Source organism: Theropithecus gelada, chromosome 14, assembly GCF_003255815.1.
Source record: "Theropithecus gelada isolate Dixy chromosome 14, Tgel_1.0, whole genome shotgun sequence".
In the NCBI taxonomy this organism is placed as follows: domain Eukaryota; kingdom Metazoa; phylum Chordata; class Mammalia; order Primates; family Cercopithecidae; genus Theropithecus; species Theropithecus gelada.
The window spans coordinates 66,941,162-66,961,681 of NC_037682.1; the positions used below are offsets into that span (position 1 = coordinate 66,941,162).

General features: G+C 42.3%; 1 protein-coding gene across 1 annotated transcript; it reads left to right on the plus strand.

Annotated features, from left to right (window-relative positions):
• Positions 1 to 280: 280 nt before the first annotated feature.
• NEU3 (neuraminidase 3) lies at positions 281 to 19,849 on the plus strand. Its single transcript, XM_025357284.1, is given in 5 exon segments — positions 281 to 560; positions 563 to 625; positions 628 to 876; positions 6,313 to 6,524; positions 17,554 to 19,849. Coding segments are annotated over 5 exon segments (1,884 nt in total). The 3' UTR covers positions 18,634 to 19,849.
• The last annotated feature ends 671 nt before the right edge of the window (positions 19,850 to 20,520 follow it).

Sequence of the window (20,520 nt, forward strand, 5' to 3'; positions counted from 1 at the left end):
CCTCCCACGTAGGCCTTCCAAAGCGCTGAGATTGCAGGCATGAGCCACCAGGCCCAGCCTATTTCCTTTACGTTATACTTAGTCCCAGATAAAAAATGACCTTAGATCAGCCATTTCCTCCTTGGTTGGGGAGAGGAGGGCTTAAATTCAGGTACTGTGAAACAGAAGAATGGACTCAGTGCTATGTGACAAATCTGTGTATGTAAATGTGTGTATATACACACATAAATTATACATATGAATACATTTTCATTTTCATATTTTGCAAAAAGGATAGCCAATGCTCTGGACCTCTGGTCCTTTTTGTAGGGTACCCTCTGAGGCCCGGAACCTTTGCTCAACTCTCAGGCTGTCCGGGGAAATTTTAGGCGGTGATACCGAGCTGCAGACCAATGTAAGAGTTTGGGGCTGTGGGACTGAAGAGAGGAAGCGACCGTTGGGAACTGAGGTGGGCCCAGGGCTTAAGCTGAGCTGGCGAGGGTAGAGGTGGTGCTGGTCCCGTGCGGTGGTGGGGACCGGGCTGTGGGCTGGAGGGAGGGGCAGCGCCGAGGGGGCGGGACGGGGCGGGCTCGCGGAGGAGGCCAACGGTTGGCCCCAGCCGCCACTGACTACAGCCTGCGTCCTCCTCTTTCGTTGCCATTACCTCTTTCCGGCAGTCGACCTGCTCTTTGCTTCTCGGGGTTTGTCTCCGTGTCCTCCGTCTCTGCTGTTTTTCCCTCTCTATCCTCCTCTGTCTCCGTCTCCGCAGCCTTGGGGCCGGTGCCTCTCCCAGGCTTCGGCGAATGAGACCTGAGGACTTGCCCCCGCGCCCCATGGAAGAACCCCCGGCGTCCAGCTCTGCCCCGACAGAGACGGAGGAGCCGGGGTCCAGTGCAGGTGAGCGGGGTTGGGAGACAGGAGAGCTCCCGAGGAGGACTCAACTGTGGGGACAGTTTGAGCAAGACCATCTGCGCTTGGGAAATCCAGCCTTGGATCATTGAGACAGAGCCACCCTGTCCGCTAGGATCTGACCTGGCCGGAGTATTCTTGGCTAGTCCTATTTTTATTTGTTCTCACTGAAGCCTAACTTAAACCTCAGAATTATCACTACAGAGATGAAAGGGGACTGAGACTGGAAAACCCCTTCTTACCAGAGGTCTCTGGTCGGCAGAAAGATCCCTGAGCTTCAGTTTCAACTTAGGAGACCTGGGTCTTGGTCCAGATTTTACTGTGGAGTGGCATTCAGTAAGCTTTGCCCCCATCCTGTGCCTGAGTTTTCCCATCTATACCATGAGGTGGTTTAGACTACAGATCTTCAAAGGTCTGGCACGTGATAGGTGCTCCTTAAATATTACTTGTTAGGAGTGAATAGATGAGATAGGGAGGCCTCCTTCTGGGATTCACTGGAGGCTCACTGGGTTAGTTGGAGGCTGTGGAATTACATTATTATAGCCTGAGAAGTAGGCGGTATTATCTCCATTTTATAAGTGAGGAAACTGAAGCTCAGAAGTAAAGTGACTTGCTAGTAAGTGTCAAAGATAAGTCAGACTTCAGAGTCCATGCTAGGCTATACTCTCTCCCAGTAAGAAAGCAGGGAGGACTTGATGGGAAAGTGATTATATCAAGCAGCAATTAATCATTTGAATTCTCTGCCTAAATGAACCCCAGAGCAGGACCATATCTGATTCTTTTCTCTCCCCAGTTTCCAGCACCTGATTTGTGTGAAATAGTTTGGGTGGCAATGCCAGAATCACCATCTATGTTACTTCTGTCATCAACACGATCAATATAATTACAAAAATTAATGGCTGTAATTGTTATAGTGATAATAAAGCATAAGTGAAACTGTGAAGACATCAAAATTTATAATTAAACACACCTATTGAAACAGGACTTTAAAATTTATAAAGCACTTTTGAGTGGTTCTTCATATTGATCTGCTTAGGTAGGTATTATTATCCATAGTGTACAAGCAAGGAATCCAAGATCTAGAGGTTGAGTAACCATCAAAACGTCATGCAGCAAGAAATGGAGCTGAGACATGAATCCAGCCCATCTGACAAGTTGTGCTTCTCCTTTGGTGATTTCCCTATTTCCTCTCCCTTTCCTTTTTTTTTTTTTTTTTTTTTTTTGAGACAGAGTCTTGTTGTGTCACCCAAGCTGGAGTGCAGTGGTGCAATCTCAGCTCACTGCAACCTTCACCTCCTGGTTTCAAGTGATTCTCCCGCCTCAGCCTCCTGAATAGCTGGGATTACAGGTGGATGCCACCATGCCCAGCCAATTTTTTTTTGTGTTTTTAGTAGAGACGAGGTGTTACCATATTGGCCAGGGTGGTCTCGAACTCCTGACCTCAAGTGATCTGCCCACCTCAGCCTCCCAAAGTGCTGGGATTACAGGCATGAGCCACCGCACCCAGCCTCTTCCTTTCCTGTTCTGAGCCCTGTCCTACTCCATGCCTATCCTGTGCTCCATTCTTCTTATCACCTGGAGAATTCCTGTTTAAATTTAACTAATAGTCACATGTTGTCTGATGATAGTAGTGTTGGTTTAACTTCTAATTAAAGTGGTAAGAGTTTAAAGTATGTTCTCTTTCAGCAATAAAGAGGGATTTAAATGTTTTTAAGAAAGAGTTGTAATTGTTATTATTGTCATTGTTATCCACAGGATTCAAGGAATAAAACTAGAATATACATTAGTTGGTAGTTTAAAAATAACTGTTGTATATTGCACTCATACTATGTCACAGGTCTTGTAATAGCCACTGTAGTTAAGCATTTTATTTCTATCACCTACTCTACTGAATTGTATAGGGGAGGATCCTGAAGCATAGAGAAGTTGAGTAACATGCCCAAGGTCACATAGTCCTGGCCTGGTCCAAATCCTATGTTCTTAACCATTACCCCAGCCTGGCTCAGAGACAGATTATTTGCTTAGAACAAAGCCTGACCCTCCCAGGGAGGAGAGCCTGAATTGAGGGGAGAGAAGTGTGCTCTAGTATTGGGTGAGAAGATGGTCTCCCCTTGCTTATCTTTTGATTCTGCTGTTGAGAGCCTGAGATTGAAATGAAGGGAGGCTTTTCTTCTGGACTCAGCAAGACCACTCCCGCAGTTCCCCTCATGATACTGAGCCATAGTTCTTTTCCCTTCTTTAAGTTAGGAACAAGTGACTAAGTATTCATATGCTATTGATAAAAGTTTGTCTTGATTGACACTAGGAGGCTGTAACCAAAAGCAGTGCAACTTTGCCCTATAGTTCATTGTCCTGAAAGCTTCCTGGAAGATTGGTCTAAAATCATCATGCCATTCCTCTGTCAAGAACTCTTGAGTGGTCTCCCATCTGTGGAATAAACACCTTAATAAAGTATCTAAGCCTCCCAGGATCTGGACTGTACTGACCCCTTCAGTCCCACCTCTGCCCCATCCCTTGCACTCCATCTTACTGTAGTCATACTAAACTACTGAGAGGCCCTACAATTCTCTGTGTTTTCTGTCACCTATAGGCTTTTCACATCCTCGTCCTCTGCCCTTCTCCTTTTCACCCTCAGTTGGCTAACCTATAGGTTGTTTTCTGTCACCTATACGCTTTTCACATCCTCGTCCTCTACCCTTCTTCTTTTCACCCTCAGTTGGCTAACCCACTATTCATTCTTTAAGATCTGGCTCACTCATTCATTCAATCATTCAACAAAAATTTGTTGAGTGCCTCTTATGTACTAGGCATAGTTCTACGTGTCAACGTGGAGCAATAAGAAACAGACATACCCTTGCCCTTTCTGGAGCTTCCATTTTGTGGTATGTATTAAACAAATGTAACATAGGAGACATCAAAGTGTGATAAGTGGTGTGGAGAATAGAAGAAGGAAAGAAGATAGGCTGGGGCAAAGGAGTTGACAGAGAAACCCTACTGATTGGATGATGTTTGAGCAGAGCTGAAGAAGTTGAGAGAGTGTTATGTGACTATCTGAAACGAGTGTTCCAGGCAGAGCCTGTGACTATATGAGGCAGGAGCTCTTTTGGCTCAATAATTCTCTCCAAAAATCCTTCTCTGGTGCCTTGATCTGGACAGATGCCACTTTTATGTTTTTCTACTTGCTATTGTGTTTACCTCTAAAGTAGCACTTATTACATCGTGTTATAATTGTCCATGTATATGTCTGTTTCCCTCACTTGATTGGGTTTCTTGAGAGCAGGAACCTCTGATCCTTCTCTATCTTCTCAGCACCTATTTTAGAGCCTGACATGGAGGAGACACCTAGAAATATTTATTGAATAAATCGTTCTTACAGCCTGATAATATTTACAAATGATTTGTAAAGTTGGGTTTGGATGACAGTTGGTTTGAGGAAAAAGTAATTCTAAGGCTGCCTTTTGTCTGTCTGGCTTGATTCCCCTTTTGGGCCTCTGAGAAGTGGAACACCTGGTTTTCTTTAAGAAGAATACTTGGAGACTCCATTGTGAGCATTATGGCAGGGTAGCCAAACTGTAAAATGGGGGGTAAAATATAACAAAGGCAGCCGGGCATGGTGGCTCACACCTGTAGTACCAGCGCTTTGGGAGGCCGAGGTGGGTGGACCACCTGAGGTCAGGAATTTGAGACCAGCCTGGCCAACGTGGTGAAACCCATCTCTGCTAAAAATACAAAAAATTAGCTGGGCGTGGTGGCAGGCGCTTGCAGTCCCAGCTACTCGGGGGGCTGAGGCAGGAGAATTGTTTGAACCCAGGAGGTGGAGGTTGCAGTGAGCCGAGCTCACACCATTGCACTCAAGCTTGGGCAACAAGAGCAAAACTCCATCTCAAAAGAAAAAAAAAAATAACAAAGCCCTTTATAGCTGAATTTGTGAGAAAGTAAGAGAAATCTCCAGGGACTAAGAAACCAAGCGTGAACTGAAAACCAGAGTGATTAGCTCCTTAATCTGCCCTCAGCTGTACTGGATGTCTCACCTAGAAACTTGGACTTTAATAGGCCTGTTTTTGTATCAAATGAAGCTATAGGTCCGCATGGGTTAGACTCTAGTGGGTTTTTGTTGTTGTTTTGTTTTGTTTTTGAGACGGAATCTTGCTTTGTCGCCCAGGCTGGAGTGCAGTGATGCAATCTCGGCTCACTGCAAGCTCCGCCTCCTGGATTCACACCATTCTCCTGCCTCAGCCTCCTGAGTAGCTGGGACTACAGGCACCCGCCACTATGCCCAGCTAATTTTTTTGTATTTTCAGTAGAGACAGGGTTTCACCATGTTAGCCAGGATGGTCTCCATCTCCTGACCTCGTGATCTGCCCACCTCGGCCTCCCAGAGTACTGGGATTACAGGCGTGAGCCACCGTGCCCAGCCTGGTTAGACTCTAGTTTTTGACAGAGGATGGCATGTGAAATCTTCACATGAAACTAGGTCCCTTGAAAATCTGCACCCTGTGTAGGGTGTATACCTTCTGATAGGGTGGACTAGTATCTTAATTCATTTTCTGTTGCTTATAACAGAATACCTGAAACTGGATAACTTATAAAGAAAAGAAATTTCTTACAGTTATGGAGTCTGAGAAATCCAAGGTCCAGAGGCCACATCTGGTGAGGGCTTTCTTGCTAGTGGGGACTCTGCAGAGTCTGAAGGCAGCACAGGGCATCACATGGCAAGGGAGCTGACTATGCTAGCTCAGATCTCTGGTTTTCCTCTTATAAAGCCCCTAATGCAACTCCCTTGATAACGCATTCATCCATTCATTCATTCATGAGGACAGAGCCCTTATAACCCAGTCACCTCTTAGAGGCCCCACCTCTCAACACTGCCATATCGGGGATTAAGTTTCAACATGAGTTTTGGAGGGGACATATATCATACCAGATCTACTAGGAAAAAAAAAAAAAATTCTCCCTACTGACACAGAGAGAAGACAAAGAAGATTGCCTTTTATCCTAGGCTTTTGTACAGAAAAAAAGTTTTCCCAGAAAATTCTTAACCACAGCCATTCACTCGTACAGATACCCAATGGCCTAGAAACTCCAAGTCAAGAATTGACATTAAAAACCACCTGAGGCTGGTAATACCCCTGGATGCTTGGCAAAAAGAAATGCAAAACCGCTCTGCTCCAAGATACATACTTGACACAGGCCACACAGAATTCCCACAGGGTCTGGAGTTAATGAAATTCTCATTTGTTAAATAAGAATGTATATTGCTTGCTTTGTACTATTGAGAGCATATGTTACTCTTGTATAAATAAACATTTGAATATGTATCTGTGCCTCCCCTTTGCTCTCCAGAAGTGAAATGATGAAGCAGAATTTATATGCAGGTCAGCATTTGGGTATGGACACACATTGAGCTGCCTTCTATCCTTGCAGAGGTCATGGAAGAAGTGACAACATGCTCCTTCAACAGCCCTCTGTTCCGGCAGGAAGATGACAGAGGGATTACCTACCGGATCCCAGCCCTGCTCTACATACCCCCCACCCACACCTTCCTGGCCTTTGCAGAGAAGCGTTCCACGAGCAGGGATGAGGATGCTCTCCACCTGGTGCTGAGGCGAGGGTTGAGGATTGGGCACTTGGTACAGGTGACTCTTCATCCCAGATCTGAGTCTGGGCCTCAGTTTCTCTTCACAAAGCTCAGAGCTCTTCAGGATCTGTGCCTTTTCTCATCAGTACAGGAAAGCCATGTGGGGAGCAGAGGCAGAAAAAACAGCAAAAACAGTGGCTCTCACTGAGTGCTTATTGTGTTCCAGGGGCACATTGGGTCCTCACAGCCACTCTGTTTCGTAGGTACTGTTTTCAGTCATATTTTACAGACAAGGAAACTGAGAGTCAGAGAGGTTGCCATTTGCTCAAGGTTATACAGCTATAATAAAGCAGTAGAAGCTGGCTTCAAACTCAGTTGCTGACTCCAGAGACCGCCACAGTTATTTAGATTCAGCTAACGTATGATGTGCCTTTCATTTATATTCCATTTAATCCTCATAAATCACCCAGGGAAGTAAGCATTGGTAGTCCAATTTTGCTGATGGTGGATCCTGGTGCTCCAAGAGGTAAGTAATTTGCTCAGGACCACATTTAGCAGATGACGGGGGGATACCAGTAATAACCACACTTCTACTACTAAATGCTGTATGTGAGGTACATTTTATTATCTCCACTTTGCAGGAGGTAACCAGGCCTGAGAATTAAGCTCATTTGCTTTGGTCACACATCTAATAAGTGGGAGAACTGGAGTTGGAGCCCTTCCTCTTCAGTAGAACATTTTGGCTGTATTTTTAGTGAGGAAAGAGAGGTTGCTATTCTTTGACCTGGAAGCTACGGGGTTATTTCAGACCCCAGATAGGCATACGTCAGAGATATTGTGGATTTGGTTCCAGACCACCACAATAAAGTGACTGTCACAATAAAACAAGACACATAAATTTTTTGGTTTCCCGGTGCATATAAAAGTTATGTTTACACTATACTGTAATCTATTAAGTGTGTAGTAGCATTATGTCTAAAAAAAAGTACACACCTTAAAATATTACTGAAAAGTGCTAATGATTATTTGAACCTTTGGCTAGTCAGTCTTTTTGCTGGAGTAGGTCTTGCCCTGATGTTGGTGGCTGCTGACTTATCAGGGTGGTGGTTGCTGAAGACTCAGTGTAGTATTATTATTATTATTATTATTATTATTATTATTATTATTGAAGCATTTCTTACTTATATAGATAATTTCTTAAAATAAGACAATGGGCTGGGCACAGTGGCTCATACCTATAATCCCAGAACTTTGGGAGGCCAAAGTGGGAGGATTGCTTGAGCTCAGGAGTTTAAGACTGGCCTGGGCAACATAGCAAGACCTTGTCTCTAATAAAAATAAAAAACATTAGGTGGGTGTAGTGGCACACACCTGTAGTCCACAGCTACTTGGGAGGCTGAGGGGGAGGATTGCTTGAGCCCAGAAGTTCAGGGCTCCAGTAAGCTGCGATTGTGCCACTGGGGGACAGAGCAATACCCTGTCTACCCCCAACAAGAAATAAGACAACAGTGAAGTTTGCTGAAACAGTTGACTCTTCCTTTCACAAAAGATTTTTCTGTAGCATGCAATGCTACAGAATTTGATAGCATTTTTCCCATAGTAGAACTCATAAATGAATCCTCTCAAACCCTGCTGCTGCTTTATCAACTAAGTTGATGTAATATTTTAAATCCTTTGTTGTCATTTTGACAGTGTTTACAGCATCTTCACCAGAAGTAGATCCTATCTCAAAAAACTACTTTCTTTGCTCATCTGTAAGAAGCAAGTCATTTGTTCAAGTTTTATCATAAGATTGCAGCAATTTAGTCACATCTTCAGGCTCCACTTCTAATTCTCTTGCTATTTCCACCATATCTGCAGTTACTTCCTCTACTGAAGTCTTGAACCCCTCAAAGTCATCCATGAGTTGTGGGAATCAACTTCTCAATGTCTCTTAATGTTGATATTATGACCTCCCATGAATCATGAATGTTCTGAATGGCATCTAGACCAGTGAAATTTTTCCAGAAGGTTTTCAGTTTACTTTGACCAGATTCATCAGAACAATCACTATCTATGGCAACTATAGTCTTGTGAAATGTATTTCTTAAATAATGAAACTTGGAAGTTGAAATGACTCCTTGATCTGTGGGCTACAGAATGGATGTTGTATTAGTGGCTGTGAAAACAACATTAATCTCATACATCTCCATCAGAGCTCTTGGATGACAAGGTACATTGTCAATGACCAGTAATATTTTGAAAGGAATCTTTTTACCTGAGGAGCAGGTCTCAACAGGGGCCTGTAAACAGAAGTGCTTCATCCAGGCTTTTTTTATTGTAGAGCACTGGCAGAGTAGATTTAGGATAACTCTTAAGAGCCCTAGGATTTTCTGAGTGACAAATGAGCATTGACCTCAATTTAAAGTGACCAGCCTGTCTTTTGAAGGTTTGAAGCCAGACATTGACTTCTCTCTAGCCATGAAAATCCTAGATGGCATCTTTCAGTAGAAGGCTGTTTTATCTACAGGGAAATCTGTTGTTTGGTGTAGCCACCTTTGTCAGTTACCTTAGCTAGATCTTCTGGATAACTTTCTGTAGCTTCTCCCATCAGCACTTGCTGCTTCACCTTGCCCTTTTATGTTATGGAGACAGCTTCTTGCCTTAAACCTCATGAACCATCCTCTGCTACTTTCCAGCTTTTCTTGTGCAGCTTCCATACCTCTCTCAGCCTTCGTAGAATTGAAGAGAGTTAGGGCTTTGCCCTGGATTAGGCTTTGTCTTAAGGGAGTGCTGTGGCTGGTCTGATCTTTTATCCAGACCTCTAAAACTTTCTCCCTATCAGCAATACGGCTGTTTTGCTTTCTTATCATTCCTGTATTCACTGGAGTAGCACTTTTAATTTCCTTCAAGAACTTTTCAGCCTGGTGCGATATCTCACGCCTGTAATCCCAGCACTTTGGGAGGCCAAGGTAGGCAGATCACTAGGTCAGGAGTTTGAGACCAGCTTGACCAACATGCTGAAACCCCGTCTTTACTAAAAATACAAAAAAAAAAAAAATTAGCCAGGCGTGGTGGTGCATGCCTATAATCCCAGCTAGTCAGGAGGCTGAGGCAGGAGAATAGCTTGAACCCAGGAGGCGGAGGTTGTGGTGAGCAGAGATCGAGCCACTGCAATCCAGCCTGGGCAACAGAGGGAGACTCTGTTTCAAAAAAAAAAAAAAAAAGAATTTTTTCTTTGCATTTACAACTTGGCTGTTTGGCACAAGAGGCGTAGCTTTCGGCCTGTCTTGGCTTTCAACATGCCTTCCTCCTAAGTTTAATCATTTCTAGCTTTAATTTAAAGTGAAAGATGGGGGACTCTTCCTTTCACTTGAACACTTAGAGGCCATTGTAGGGTTACTAATTGGCCTAATTTCAATATTGTTGTGTTTCAGGGAATAGGCTGAAGGAGAGGGAGAGAGATGAGGGAACGGTTGGTGGAGCAGTCAGGACACATATAGCATTTATCAAGTTCACCATGTAATATGGGCACAGTTGTCATACTCCAAAACAATTACAGTAATAACATTAAAGATCACTGATGAAAGATCACCATAACAGATATAATAATAACGACAATGTTTGAGATATTGTGAGAATTAACTGAAACATGACAAAGACATGAAGTGAGCACATGCTCACTTCAGGGTTGCCACAAACCTTCAGTTTATAAAGACAATATCTGAGAAATGCAGTAGGGCAAAGTGCAATAAATCACATATACCTGTATTTCTTATTGTTGCTTTCCTCTCTCCCAGGGCTAGCTTAAGTGAGACAAATGAGACAATGGTTTTGAGAGTCTTTTGTAAAAATATATATAGCTGTGTCATCTCTCTATATCTATATAGTAGGCACTTTAATACTCCTAACCTACCCTGCTTTTTTACCTACAGATGCCTCAAATATGACCATTAAATCTTCATATCCATAGCAGATAACCTTCTGCTGTTAAACTGCACAGTGCAAATGCTATTTTGCTTGAACATGGGCCTTGCTATCAATCCCTATCTTTGCTTTTGATGACATTGGCTCACATTTCTCTTGGTGAAGTTTTTTATTTTGTGGGATTTTTGGTTCCTGCTCTTTCACCTTATCTTGATATGAGTTTTTCTCATGGCCTCCCAGGACCAGACTTCTGCATGTATAACTAGCCTCCACAGAGGCCCAGCCCTACAGCCCAGTAGAACTTGGGATTCTAGCTCTTTCCTTTCTTCTAGGACAAGCATTGCCTGTGGTCATCGGTCATGTTGCACTGTTTTTGATCAAGACAGTAGGCTGTTAAGCATTTTTTAAAAATACTATTTTTTTAGATACAACTTCTATATTGCCTAGGCTGGTCTTGAACTCCTGGCTCAAACAATTTTCCTGTCTCAGCCTCCTGAGTAGCTAGGACTACAGGTGTACACCACTGTGCCCAGCCTTTTAAGTTTTAACTATCTGTTTGTCTGTCTGTCTGTCTGTCTAGAGATAAGCCCTCTCTGTGTTGCCCAGGTGGGAGTGCAGTGGCTATTCACAGGTGTGATCGTTGCATACTACAGCCTCAAACTCCTGGCCTCAAGCAATCTTCTCGCCTAAGCCTCCTGAGTAGCCGCAACTACAGGCAGGTGCCACTGAGCCAAGCAAGCATTTTTTATCAGACCACAACTGTTGTATAACTTCACTACTCAGTAGTCATACACATTCACAAACATGTCCCCTTTAATTCATTCTCTCTTTATTTCATTCTCTGATTTATTTAATTGTAGAATCTTGAAGTTAGAAGAATCATAAGCCCAACTTCTTTCCCAATATAGAAATCTGTATTCTATTGGTAGTTACTAAAATCTTAGTGGTTAAGAGCATGGCTTTGGAGTCAGTCAAGACCTATCATTTATTGGCTTTGTGACCTTGGATACTTGACTCTTCTCTGTTTCATCATCTGCAACATATAGTTAATAATAGATACCACATAGTAAGAACTAAACATTTGTCATTTTCCATTAAGGGTCTCCTTGCACAGCTCATCAAATGAGCACCTGATTGCTGTGGCAGCTGTTTTTTGTCTGTGAATGAGATGATCTCTACTTCTCTATAACTACCCATTGGTTTATTCTGCCTTCTGGGGCAGTCAATCTATACAAAATGTAGATACAATCTCTTTTTCAGAGAACTACTCTCTGAAGTACCTGAAAGCTGCATTCATGCCCTCTGAGTATTCTGTTATCTGGGCTAAGCAACTTCAGTTCTTTCTGTAACTTCTTAGGGCACAGTCCTGATTTGGTTTCTGGTCCCTTGAAAAGTGTGATTACTGTCCTTGGGATCCGGTCTGAGATGGCAGTGTCCTTTTTTAAAGTAGAATACTCGGAACTGAACTTGGGACTCCAAGGGTAGACCAACCAGCTCAGCAATGAGGTGAGCTATCCTATCTTGTATTCCCTTTAATGCAATTGAAGGTAAAATAGCACTTTCTTGGTAGCTACATAGCACAATTGACTATGTAGATTGTATAGACTATGTAGACTATGTAGAGTAGATGGTCAGCCAAAACCTCCAAGTCTTTTTCACATTTGTTGTTCTCTTTTTTAAAAAAAAAAAATTAATTGTAGTAAAATATATCTAACATAAATTTTACCATCCTAACCATTTTTAAATGTATAATTCATTAGTGCCAGGTATATTCAAATTGTGCAGCCAATCTTCAGAACTTTTGATTTTTCAAAACTGAAAGTCTACACCCATTAAACAGCTCCCCATTTCTCCCTCCTCAGTCCCTGGCAACCACTAATCTACTTTCTGTTTCTATAATTTTGACTACTCTGGATATCTCATATAAGTGGAATTGTATAGTGTTTGTCTTTTTGTGATGGCTTATTTCACTTATGTAATGTCCTCAAGTTTCATCCATGTTGTAGCATGTATCAGAATTTCCTTCCTATTTAAGGCTGAATAATATATCATTGTATGTATATACCACATTTTGTTTATTCATTTTTTTTTTTTTTGAGGCAGGGTCTCACTTTGTTGCCCAGGCTGGAGTGCAGTGGTGTGCTCATGGCTCTGCAACCTCGAACTCCTGGGCTCAAGCAATCCTCAGCCTCCTGAGTAGCTGGGACTTCAAGTGTATGCCACCATACCCAGCTAATTTATTTTATCTTATTTTTGTAGAAATCGGGGTTTCTGTATGTTGCCCGGGCTCCCTTCATCTCTTGATGGATGCTTTGGTTGCTTTTCCCTGTTGGGTATTGTGAATAACATTGCTATGAATAAGGGTGTGAAAATATCTCTTTGAGACTTTGCTTTTAAATCTTTTGGACGTAAACAGAGAAGTGGAATTGCTGGATCATTTGGTAATTTTATATGTAATGAGAAACTGTCATGCCATTTTCCATAGTGGCTATACCATTTTATATTCCTACCAACAGTACACAATGGTTCTAGTTTTCCACATCCTCACCAACATTTGTTATTTTCTGGTGTGTGTGTGTGGTAGCTGTCCAAATAGTTGTGAGGGGGATACGGGATACCTCATTGTGGTTTTTAGTTGCATTTAGTTGCGTTAATTAGTGATGCTGAACATGTTTTCATATGCTTGTTGATTACATTTGTTCTTGTTTTACATTTTCTTTCTTTCTTTTTTTTTTTTTTTTTTTTTTTTTGAGATGGAGTCTTACTCCATCACCCAGGCTGGAGTGCAGTGGCGCGATCTCGGCTCACTGCAACCTCTGCCTCCTGGGTTAAAGCTATTCTCCTGCCACAGCCTCCCAAGTAGCTGGGACTACAAGCGTGTGCCACCATGCCTGGCTCATTTTTTTGTGTGTATTTTTAGTAGAGACAGGGTTTCACCATGTTGACCAGGCTGGTCTCGAACTCTTGACCTCAAGTGATCCCCCCACCTCGGCCTCCCAAAGTATTGGGATTATAGGCATAAGCCACAGCACCTGGCCTACATTTGTTCTTTAATCAGTTTTCCCCATGCACATTTTTAAGCCACAACGTGTTTTACCTCTGTCAAGCCTCAGCTTGATTTATATGTCCCATTGCTCCAGCTAGTTGAGATCATCTTAGATTCCAAGGCTTTCATGCTTTGTTTACTCTTTCTTCCACCTTCATGTCAACTATATGTTAGATATATCTGGCTCAAATTATTTTCTCCTCTCAACCACTAAGGATGACTAAACTTCTGACTTCCCAAAAACTAGACTGCTTAATAAGTAAGCTGACTTGATCACTTACCTCTGGCATGTTTAGTGTGCTTAGGGTACTCTGGTATAGAATGGGCTGTCCCAGAGATCTTGAATTCCCTTTTGAACTAGCGTAGTTCAAGGACAGAATGGTTTTTTATCCAGAAGACTGCAAGGGGTCTCTTCTGTGGAATGGGAGTTAGCACTAGATAACCCTTATGGTCCATTATGGCTTAGTTTTCTTTTTTGTTTTTGAAACAGGGTCTTGCTCTGTCACCTAGAGGGGAGTGTAGTGATTGACCATAGCTCACTGCTGCCTCAAACTCCTGGGCTTAATTGATTCTCCTGCCTCAGCCTCCCAAGTAGATGGGACTTCAGGTACTTACCACCAGGCCCAGATAATGTAAAAAATAAAAATAAAAATAAAAATGCTTTGTAGAGATAAGGACCCACTATGTTGCCCAAGTTGATCTCAAACTCCTGGCCTCAGGCAAATGGCTCTGAGAGTCTATGATCTGAGCCTGCTTAATCTGTTTTGTCTATTTATACATAAATTAATTTTTTAGGCCGGGCGCGGTGGCTCAAGCCTGTAATCCCAGCACTTTGGGAGGCCGAGACGGGCGGATCACGAGGTCAGGAGATCGAGACCATCCTGTCTAACACGGTGAAACCCTGTCTATACTAAAAAAAATACAAAAAACTAGCTGGGCGAGGTGGCGGGCGTCTGTAGTCCCAGCTACTCGGGAGGCTGAGGCAGGAGAATCACGTATACTCGGGAGGTGGAGCTTGCAGTGAGCTGAGATCTGGCCACTGCACTCCAGCCTGGGCAACAGAGCGAGACTCCGTCTCAAAAAAAAGAAAAAAGAAATTAATTTTTTAAATTTATTTTTTGTTTTAGGTAGTTAATACATTTCATATAGCTGAAAAATAAAAATAGTATAAAAAGATATATTTCTCATTTCCATTCCCGTATCTCTTATAGGCAATCACTATTATTTCTTTTCAGTGCTACTTCATACAGAAGCAAAGCAAAACAAGTATGTACTCTTAATTGCCCATTTAAAAACTTTTAAAAATGTGAAGTGATAACATATGCAGAAAACATAAAACATAAATGTGAAATGCACAAAACCTAAGTGTCAGCTCAGTGAGTTATGACAAAGCCAACACTTGTGGACTCATCATATATAGAACTAATATTCCAAGAAATAGAATGTTGTCAGCATCTGAGAAGTTTCTCTTATGGCCCCGCCCTTCTTCCCAAAGGAGAAGTTAATTATATTAAGTTGATTTATAGCCCTAGAGTTTAGTTTTGCTTTTTTTAATCTATGTAGTCTTTTGGTCTGGCTTTTTTTGTTCAGTATTCTTGAGATTTATCCAAATTGTTGTGTGTAACCCTAATTTGTTTTTCATTGTTACATAGTATTCTGTCATATGAACATACCACAATTAAGTGATCCATTTTACTGTTGTTGGATACTTGGGTTAGTTATTATAAGTATAGACTATACTGCTATGAATATTCTTATACATGTTTTTGGTACTGCAGGCATACATTTTGTTGGGTATGTAGCTAGGAGTGGAATTACTGGTTCATGTGGTATGTGTACGTTCTACCTCAGTAGATAATGTCAACCAGTTTTCTCAAGTGATGGTTTTAAGGGCTGTTCTGCCTCAGTTCCATCCTTATTCCTTGGATTTGGCCCTTTAAGGTTCCATCTCAAATTACATGACAGTTTACCAGGCCTTCAAGTTTTGTCCTCCTACTCAATAAGGTTGTCAAATGACTTGCTCAGCTTCTCAGCCTTTCAGTTACTTCTTTGAGAATTAGTAGGATGCCCTAAGGGGAAAAGGGACCAGCCAACCTCTCTGAATGAACTCAGCGTGTAATTCTTCATTCTTATGTTTGCTCTCTGCTCTCTGGTGCTTTCATATATTTTGTTTTTGTTTAAATGTTTTATCTATTTTTTCAAGTTCTCAGTGGAAGGATTGGTCCAATTATTTAGTTTGCTGTAACCAGAAGTCCCTTTCCTCCACATTTCTGATGCAAAAAGTAGCATACTACATACACTATTGTGTGTTTTGCTTTCTTTGTTTAAGAATATATTATGAAAATCAGGCAGGGCGCAGTGGCTCACACCTGTAATCCCAGCATTTTGGGAGGCCAAGGCAGGTGGATCACCTGAGGTCAGGAATTTCAAACCAGCCTGGCCAACATGTCAAAACCCCGTCTCTACTAAAAATAGAAAAATTAGCTGGACGTGATGGTGCAAGCCTGTAATCCCAGATACTCAGGAGGTTGAGGCATGAGAACCGCTTGAACCTGGGAGGCAGAGATTGCAGTGAGCTGAGATTGCACCACTGCACTGCAGCCTGGTTGACAGAAAGAGAGACTCTATCTCAAAAAAAAAAAATTATGGAAATCTTTCCATATCACTATACATGGAAAAAAGGTTTTACCCCATGTATTGCATGTTTATTTCACCCATCCTCTATTGATGAATATTTGAGTTGTTTGTAGTATTTTGCTACTTCAAGTAATGCTGCATTTGAATAATCTTATACATACTTAATTTGATGAGCAGATATATCTTAGGATGAATTCCCAGAATTGGGCATGATGGGAAAGGATAAATGTTGTTTGTAATTTTGATATATGTCCTACATACAGGTTGAACTATTTGCACTTCAATCCATATATGAAAGTGCCAGTTTCTTGACATTTGCCAACACAGTACTGTCAAGCTTTATGATTTTGCTAATTTGACAGATGTAAAAGTTATATCAATTTAGTTATTTTGTTTTATTTTTATTTTTAGAGATGGGATTTTGCCATGTTGCCCAGACTGGTCTCGAACTCCTGGGCTCAAGCTATCCTAACGTGCTGGGATTACAGCATGAGCCACTGTGCCTGGCCATTGTCAGTTTAGTCTTAATTTGCATTTCTCTCTTATAAGTGAAGCTGAACTTTTTTTTCTCTTTTTGTAAGTTGTCTGATCTTGCTCTTTGCCCATTTCTGTTGGGTTCCTGGAAATTGTCTTACCAATTTCTACTATTGTTTTGAAAATAGGGAGATTAGATCTTTCTTTATTTGCAATATGTCTGATTAGGCATTATCTCATTGTATCCTTATAATAACTCCTTTGTGAGGATGTTATTAAACTTTCCACTTAACTGATGAAGAAATTGAGGTAAAGTAAGATTAAGCAACTTGCCCATAGTCACAAAATAAGTGATGAAAGCATGGTTTGAACTAGGTGTCTCTGAATCTATGCTTGAGCTTTCAACAAAAGTTATGAATTGCCTTCCCAGTGTAGTACAGGAAGGAAAAAAATTTGTCTTAAATTTCCCTTTATTTGCCTAAAATTTCCCTATTTGTCTGCCTTGCTTTTCTTCTCTTCCTTTTCTTTCTTTCCTTTCCTTTTCTTTTTTTTCTTTCTTTCGTTGTAAAAATATTTAGCTCCTATTATGTACCAGGTGCTGGAGAATCAATATTAGTAACTAATAGTATAAGCCCTCAAAAAGCTCATAGTCTAGAAAAGGAAGACAGTCACAAAAAGTTACAATGTTATACAATAAATTTATTAGGGGAGGAGAGTGAGTTTCATGGAAGGCTTTCTAAAGGAGGTGACTTTTGAGTTGGGTATGGAGGATGATTTGGAAATCTAGATAAAATGAGGAAGAGCATTCCAGACAGAGGAGACAGCTTGTACAACATTTAGCATTGTCTCTTTCCAGCTTTGTAAGTTATCCTGTAATATTTGAGAATTTAGTGAGTAGTTAGGCCTTCATGATTTTATAGATTTCAATATCATTTCTTATTTATGAAAAATACTAATACTTTTAATGAGCTTCACGTTTTCCTATTAGTATCTCACTCCTACTTTCTCCCTTCTCCTTGTCTAGTGGGGGCCCCTGAAGCCACTGATGGAAGCCACACTACCTGGGCATCGAACCATGAACCCCTGTCCTGTATGGGAACGGAAGAGTGGTTGTGTGTTCCTGTTCTTCATCTGTGTGCGGGGCCATGTCACAGAGCGTCAACAGATTGTATCAGGCAGGAATGCTGCCCGCCTTTGCTTCATCTGCAGTCAGGATGCTGGATGTTCATGGAGTGAGGTGAGGGACTTGACTGAGGAGGTCATTGGCTCAGAGCTGAAGCACTGGGCCACATTTGCTGTGGGCCCAGGTCATGGCATCCAGCTGCAGTCAGGGAGACTCGTCATCCCTGCATATACCTACTACATCCCTTCCTGGTTCTTTTGCTTCCAGCTACCATGTAAAACCAGGCCTCATTCTCTGATGATCTATAGTGATGACCTAGGGGTCACATGGCACCATGGGAGACTCATTAGGCCTATGGTTACAGTAGAATGCGAAGTGGCAGAGGTGACTGGGAGGGCTGGCCACCCTGTGCTATATTGCAGTGCCCGGACACCAAACAGGTGCCGGGCAGAGGCTCTCAGCACTGACCATGGTGAAGGCTTTCAGAGGCTGGCCCTGAGTCAACAGCTCTGTGAGCCCCCACATGGTTGCCAAGGGAGTGTGGTAAGTTTCCGGCCCCTGGAGATCCCGCATAGGTGCCAGGACTCTAATAGCAAAGATGTACCTACCATTCAGCAGAGCTCTCCAGGCAGTTCACTGAGGCTGGAGGAGGAAGCTGGAACACCGTCAGAATCATGGCTCTTGTACTCACACCCAACCAGTAGGAAACGGAGGGTTGACCTAGGTATCTATCTCAACCAGACCCCCTTGGAGGCTGCCTGCTGGTCCCGCCCCTGGATCTTGCACTGTGGGCCCTGTGGCTACTCTGATCTGGCTGCTCTGGAGGAGGAGGGCTTGTTTGGGTGTTTGTTTGAATGTGGGACCAAGCGAGAGTGTGAGCAGATTGCCTTCCGCCTGTTTACAGACCGGGAGATCCTGAGCCACCTGCAGGGGCACTGCACCAGCCCTGGTAGGAACCCGAGCCAATTCAAAAGCAATTAATTGGCTTAGGACCCAATTTCCATAGATGCAAATGGCAATTACAGCCAGGTTAACAGAAGCTACTGAAGTCTACAGAGAATCAAAAAACTTAATATTCTGTTCCCTACCTTTTTTCACTTCTCCCCCTCCAAAGAGCAAAATGAAAATTTTGCCTTAGCTACTGCAGTGGAAAGAGCACTGAACTAGGAGTTCAAAGACCAGGACGTGGTTCTGGCTCTGCCACTGGCTTGCTTTTGGACCTTGGATGTGTCACCTGAACTCTCTGGACCTCAGGTTTCCATCTGTAAAATGAGAGTATTGGTTCTAAGATTTCTTATCTTCTCATCCTTAGGAGAAGCATAGTGCCTGCATCCTTCATGGTCAGTAAGTCCTGGCTGTATAGAAGACTCTGATGTCAAAATGGAAATCAGAGGACTTATCTTTTCACATGACTTACCCCTTTTCCAAGTGTGAGGTTACCGGCAGGTGTCATGGCAGGAAGGAAGACCAGATCTATATGATTTGTTCCATTTTTAATAACAAAAATATCCACACCCTTCTAATAATGGTCAGAGCTCTGTAGGCACTCTATCCTAGAGGAATTAAGCAAAACAGAAGAATCATGAAGTCTCCTACCTTCTACAGCTTTGTAGTTCTGCTTACCTTCTCTTCCTCATCCAGAAACATCATTTTCTAGGGAGGACAATGAGAATCTCAGTGCCAGTAGTACTGGATAATAGTGTGTATTGCTTCTGGTGGCATTACCCTGATGAAGGATGGGCTTAAGTTCATTTATTAGGATGTTCCCGATGGGAAAAGGACATGGATTAGGACTTTAAAACACTGGACAGAATTTCCCACAGTCTCTGCCCTCAAGGAGTTCACCAGTTTATGGGGCTAGAAGAGGGAGAAAATTCAAGAAAATAAATGTAGCTGGTGGGAGAGTTTGTAGATGTTGTGCTATATGTTGGGGTGATGGTAGCTCCTGATGTAATTTTCTTAGTTGCATCTTCAATGTGCCTGGAGTCGTCTGTCCAAGGCTTGTCCAGGCTTCTGGGTTTGTTTTTGTTTTGTTTTGTTTTTTCTCAGGATATTGTCCTGGCCCAGCTACTCCTTTACCTGTGAGAAGATCTTCACCATTAGGAAGATCTCTGGACCCCCAAATCTAAGAATCAGGCCTATTTGTATAGGCTCATGGAAATCACTACTTGTGAAGTAGGGATGCCTTTTTGTCTAATGATTTTCATGCTGAACTTAGTCCGTGCTGAGTCTCTTAGATGATACCACATTGGTTGTTCCTATCTTAGATTGTTTCCCCCATAGCCTGTTCTTGCAACAGAAATTCTATCATGAGAGGTTTATTTTTTGTACCTATTTTAGGAGGCTAATGCTTAAACTGGTATCAACTAAATATATTTGGTGTTGTATAATGACCACAGAGAACAAGTCTTAGTCATGAAATATAGCCTAGGAGGCTAGGGGTTACTGTTGCACTAGTTGGGTAGAGAGAGTCCTACAGGATGAAAGTCGAGATTAACTTTACCTACTTTAGCAGATTGCTTAAGCCATGGCTTAGAGTGGCTTTTAAAAATCCCCCTAGCCTCTCCTACCTTTGCCAAGGTAATCTTCCCAATACACAATTATTTATTCACTCATGCATACATTTATCTAAATATTTCTTGAGTGCCTAATACAAGGTACTTTCTACTGCCATTCCTTGGTTCTAAATCATTTGTGGTTCCCTGTTGCCTATTATAATGTAAAGATGTTTACATTTAGCCTGACATGTAGGACCTTCCAGCTGTTGAGTGAAATAATGCACACTTTACTCTACTTCCTTATATGAGGCCCAGTGTCAGGGAAAACCTCTGTCAAGTTGACAGGTGGAGGGTGGTGGTGGTCTAGGGA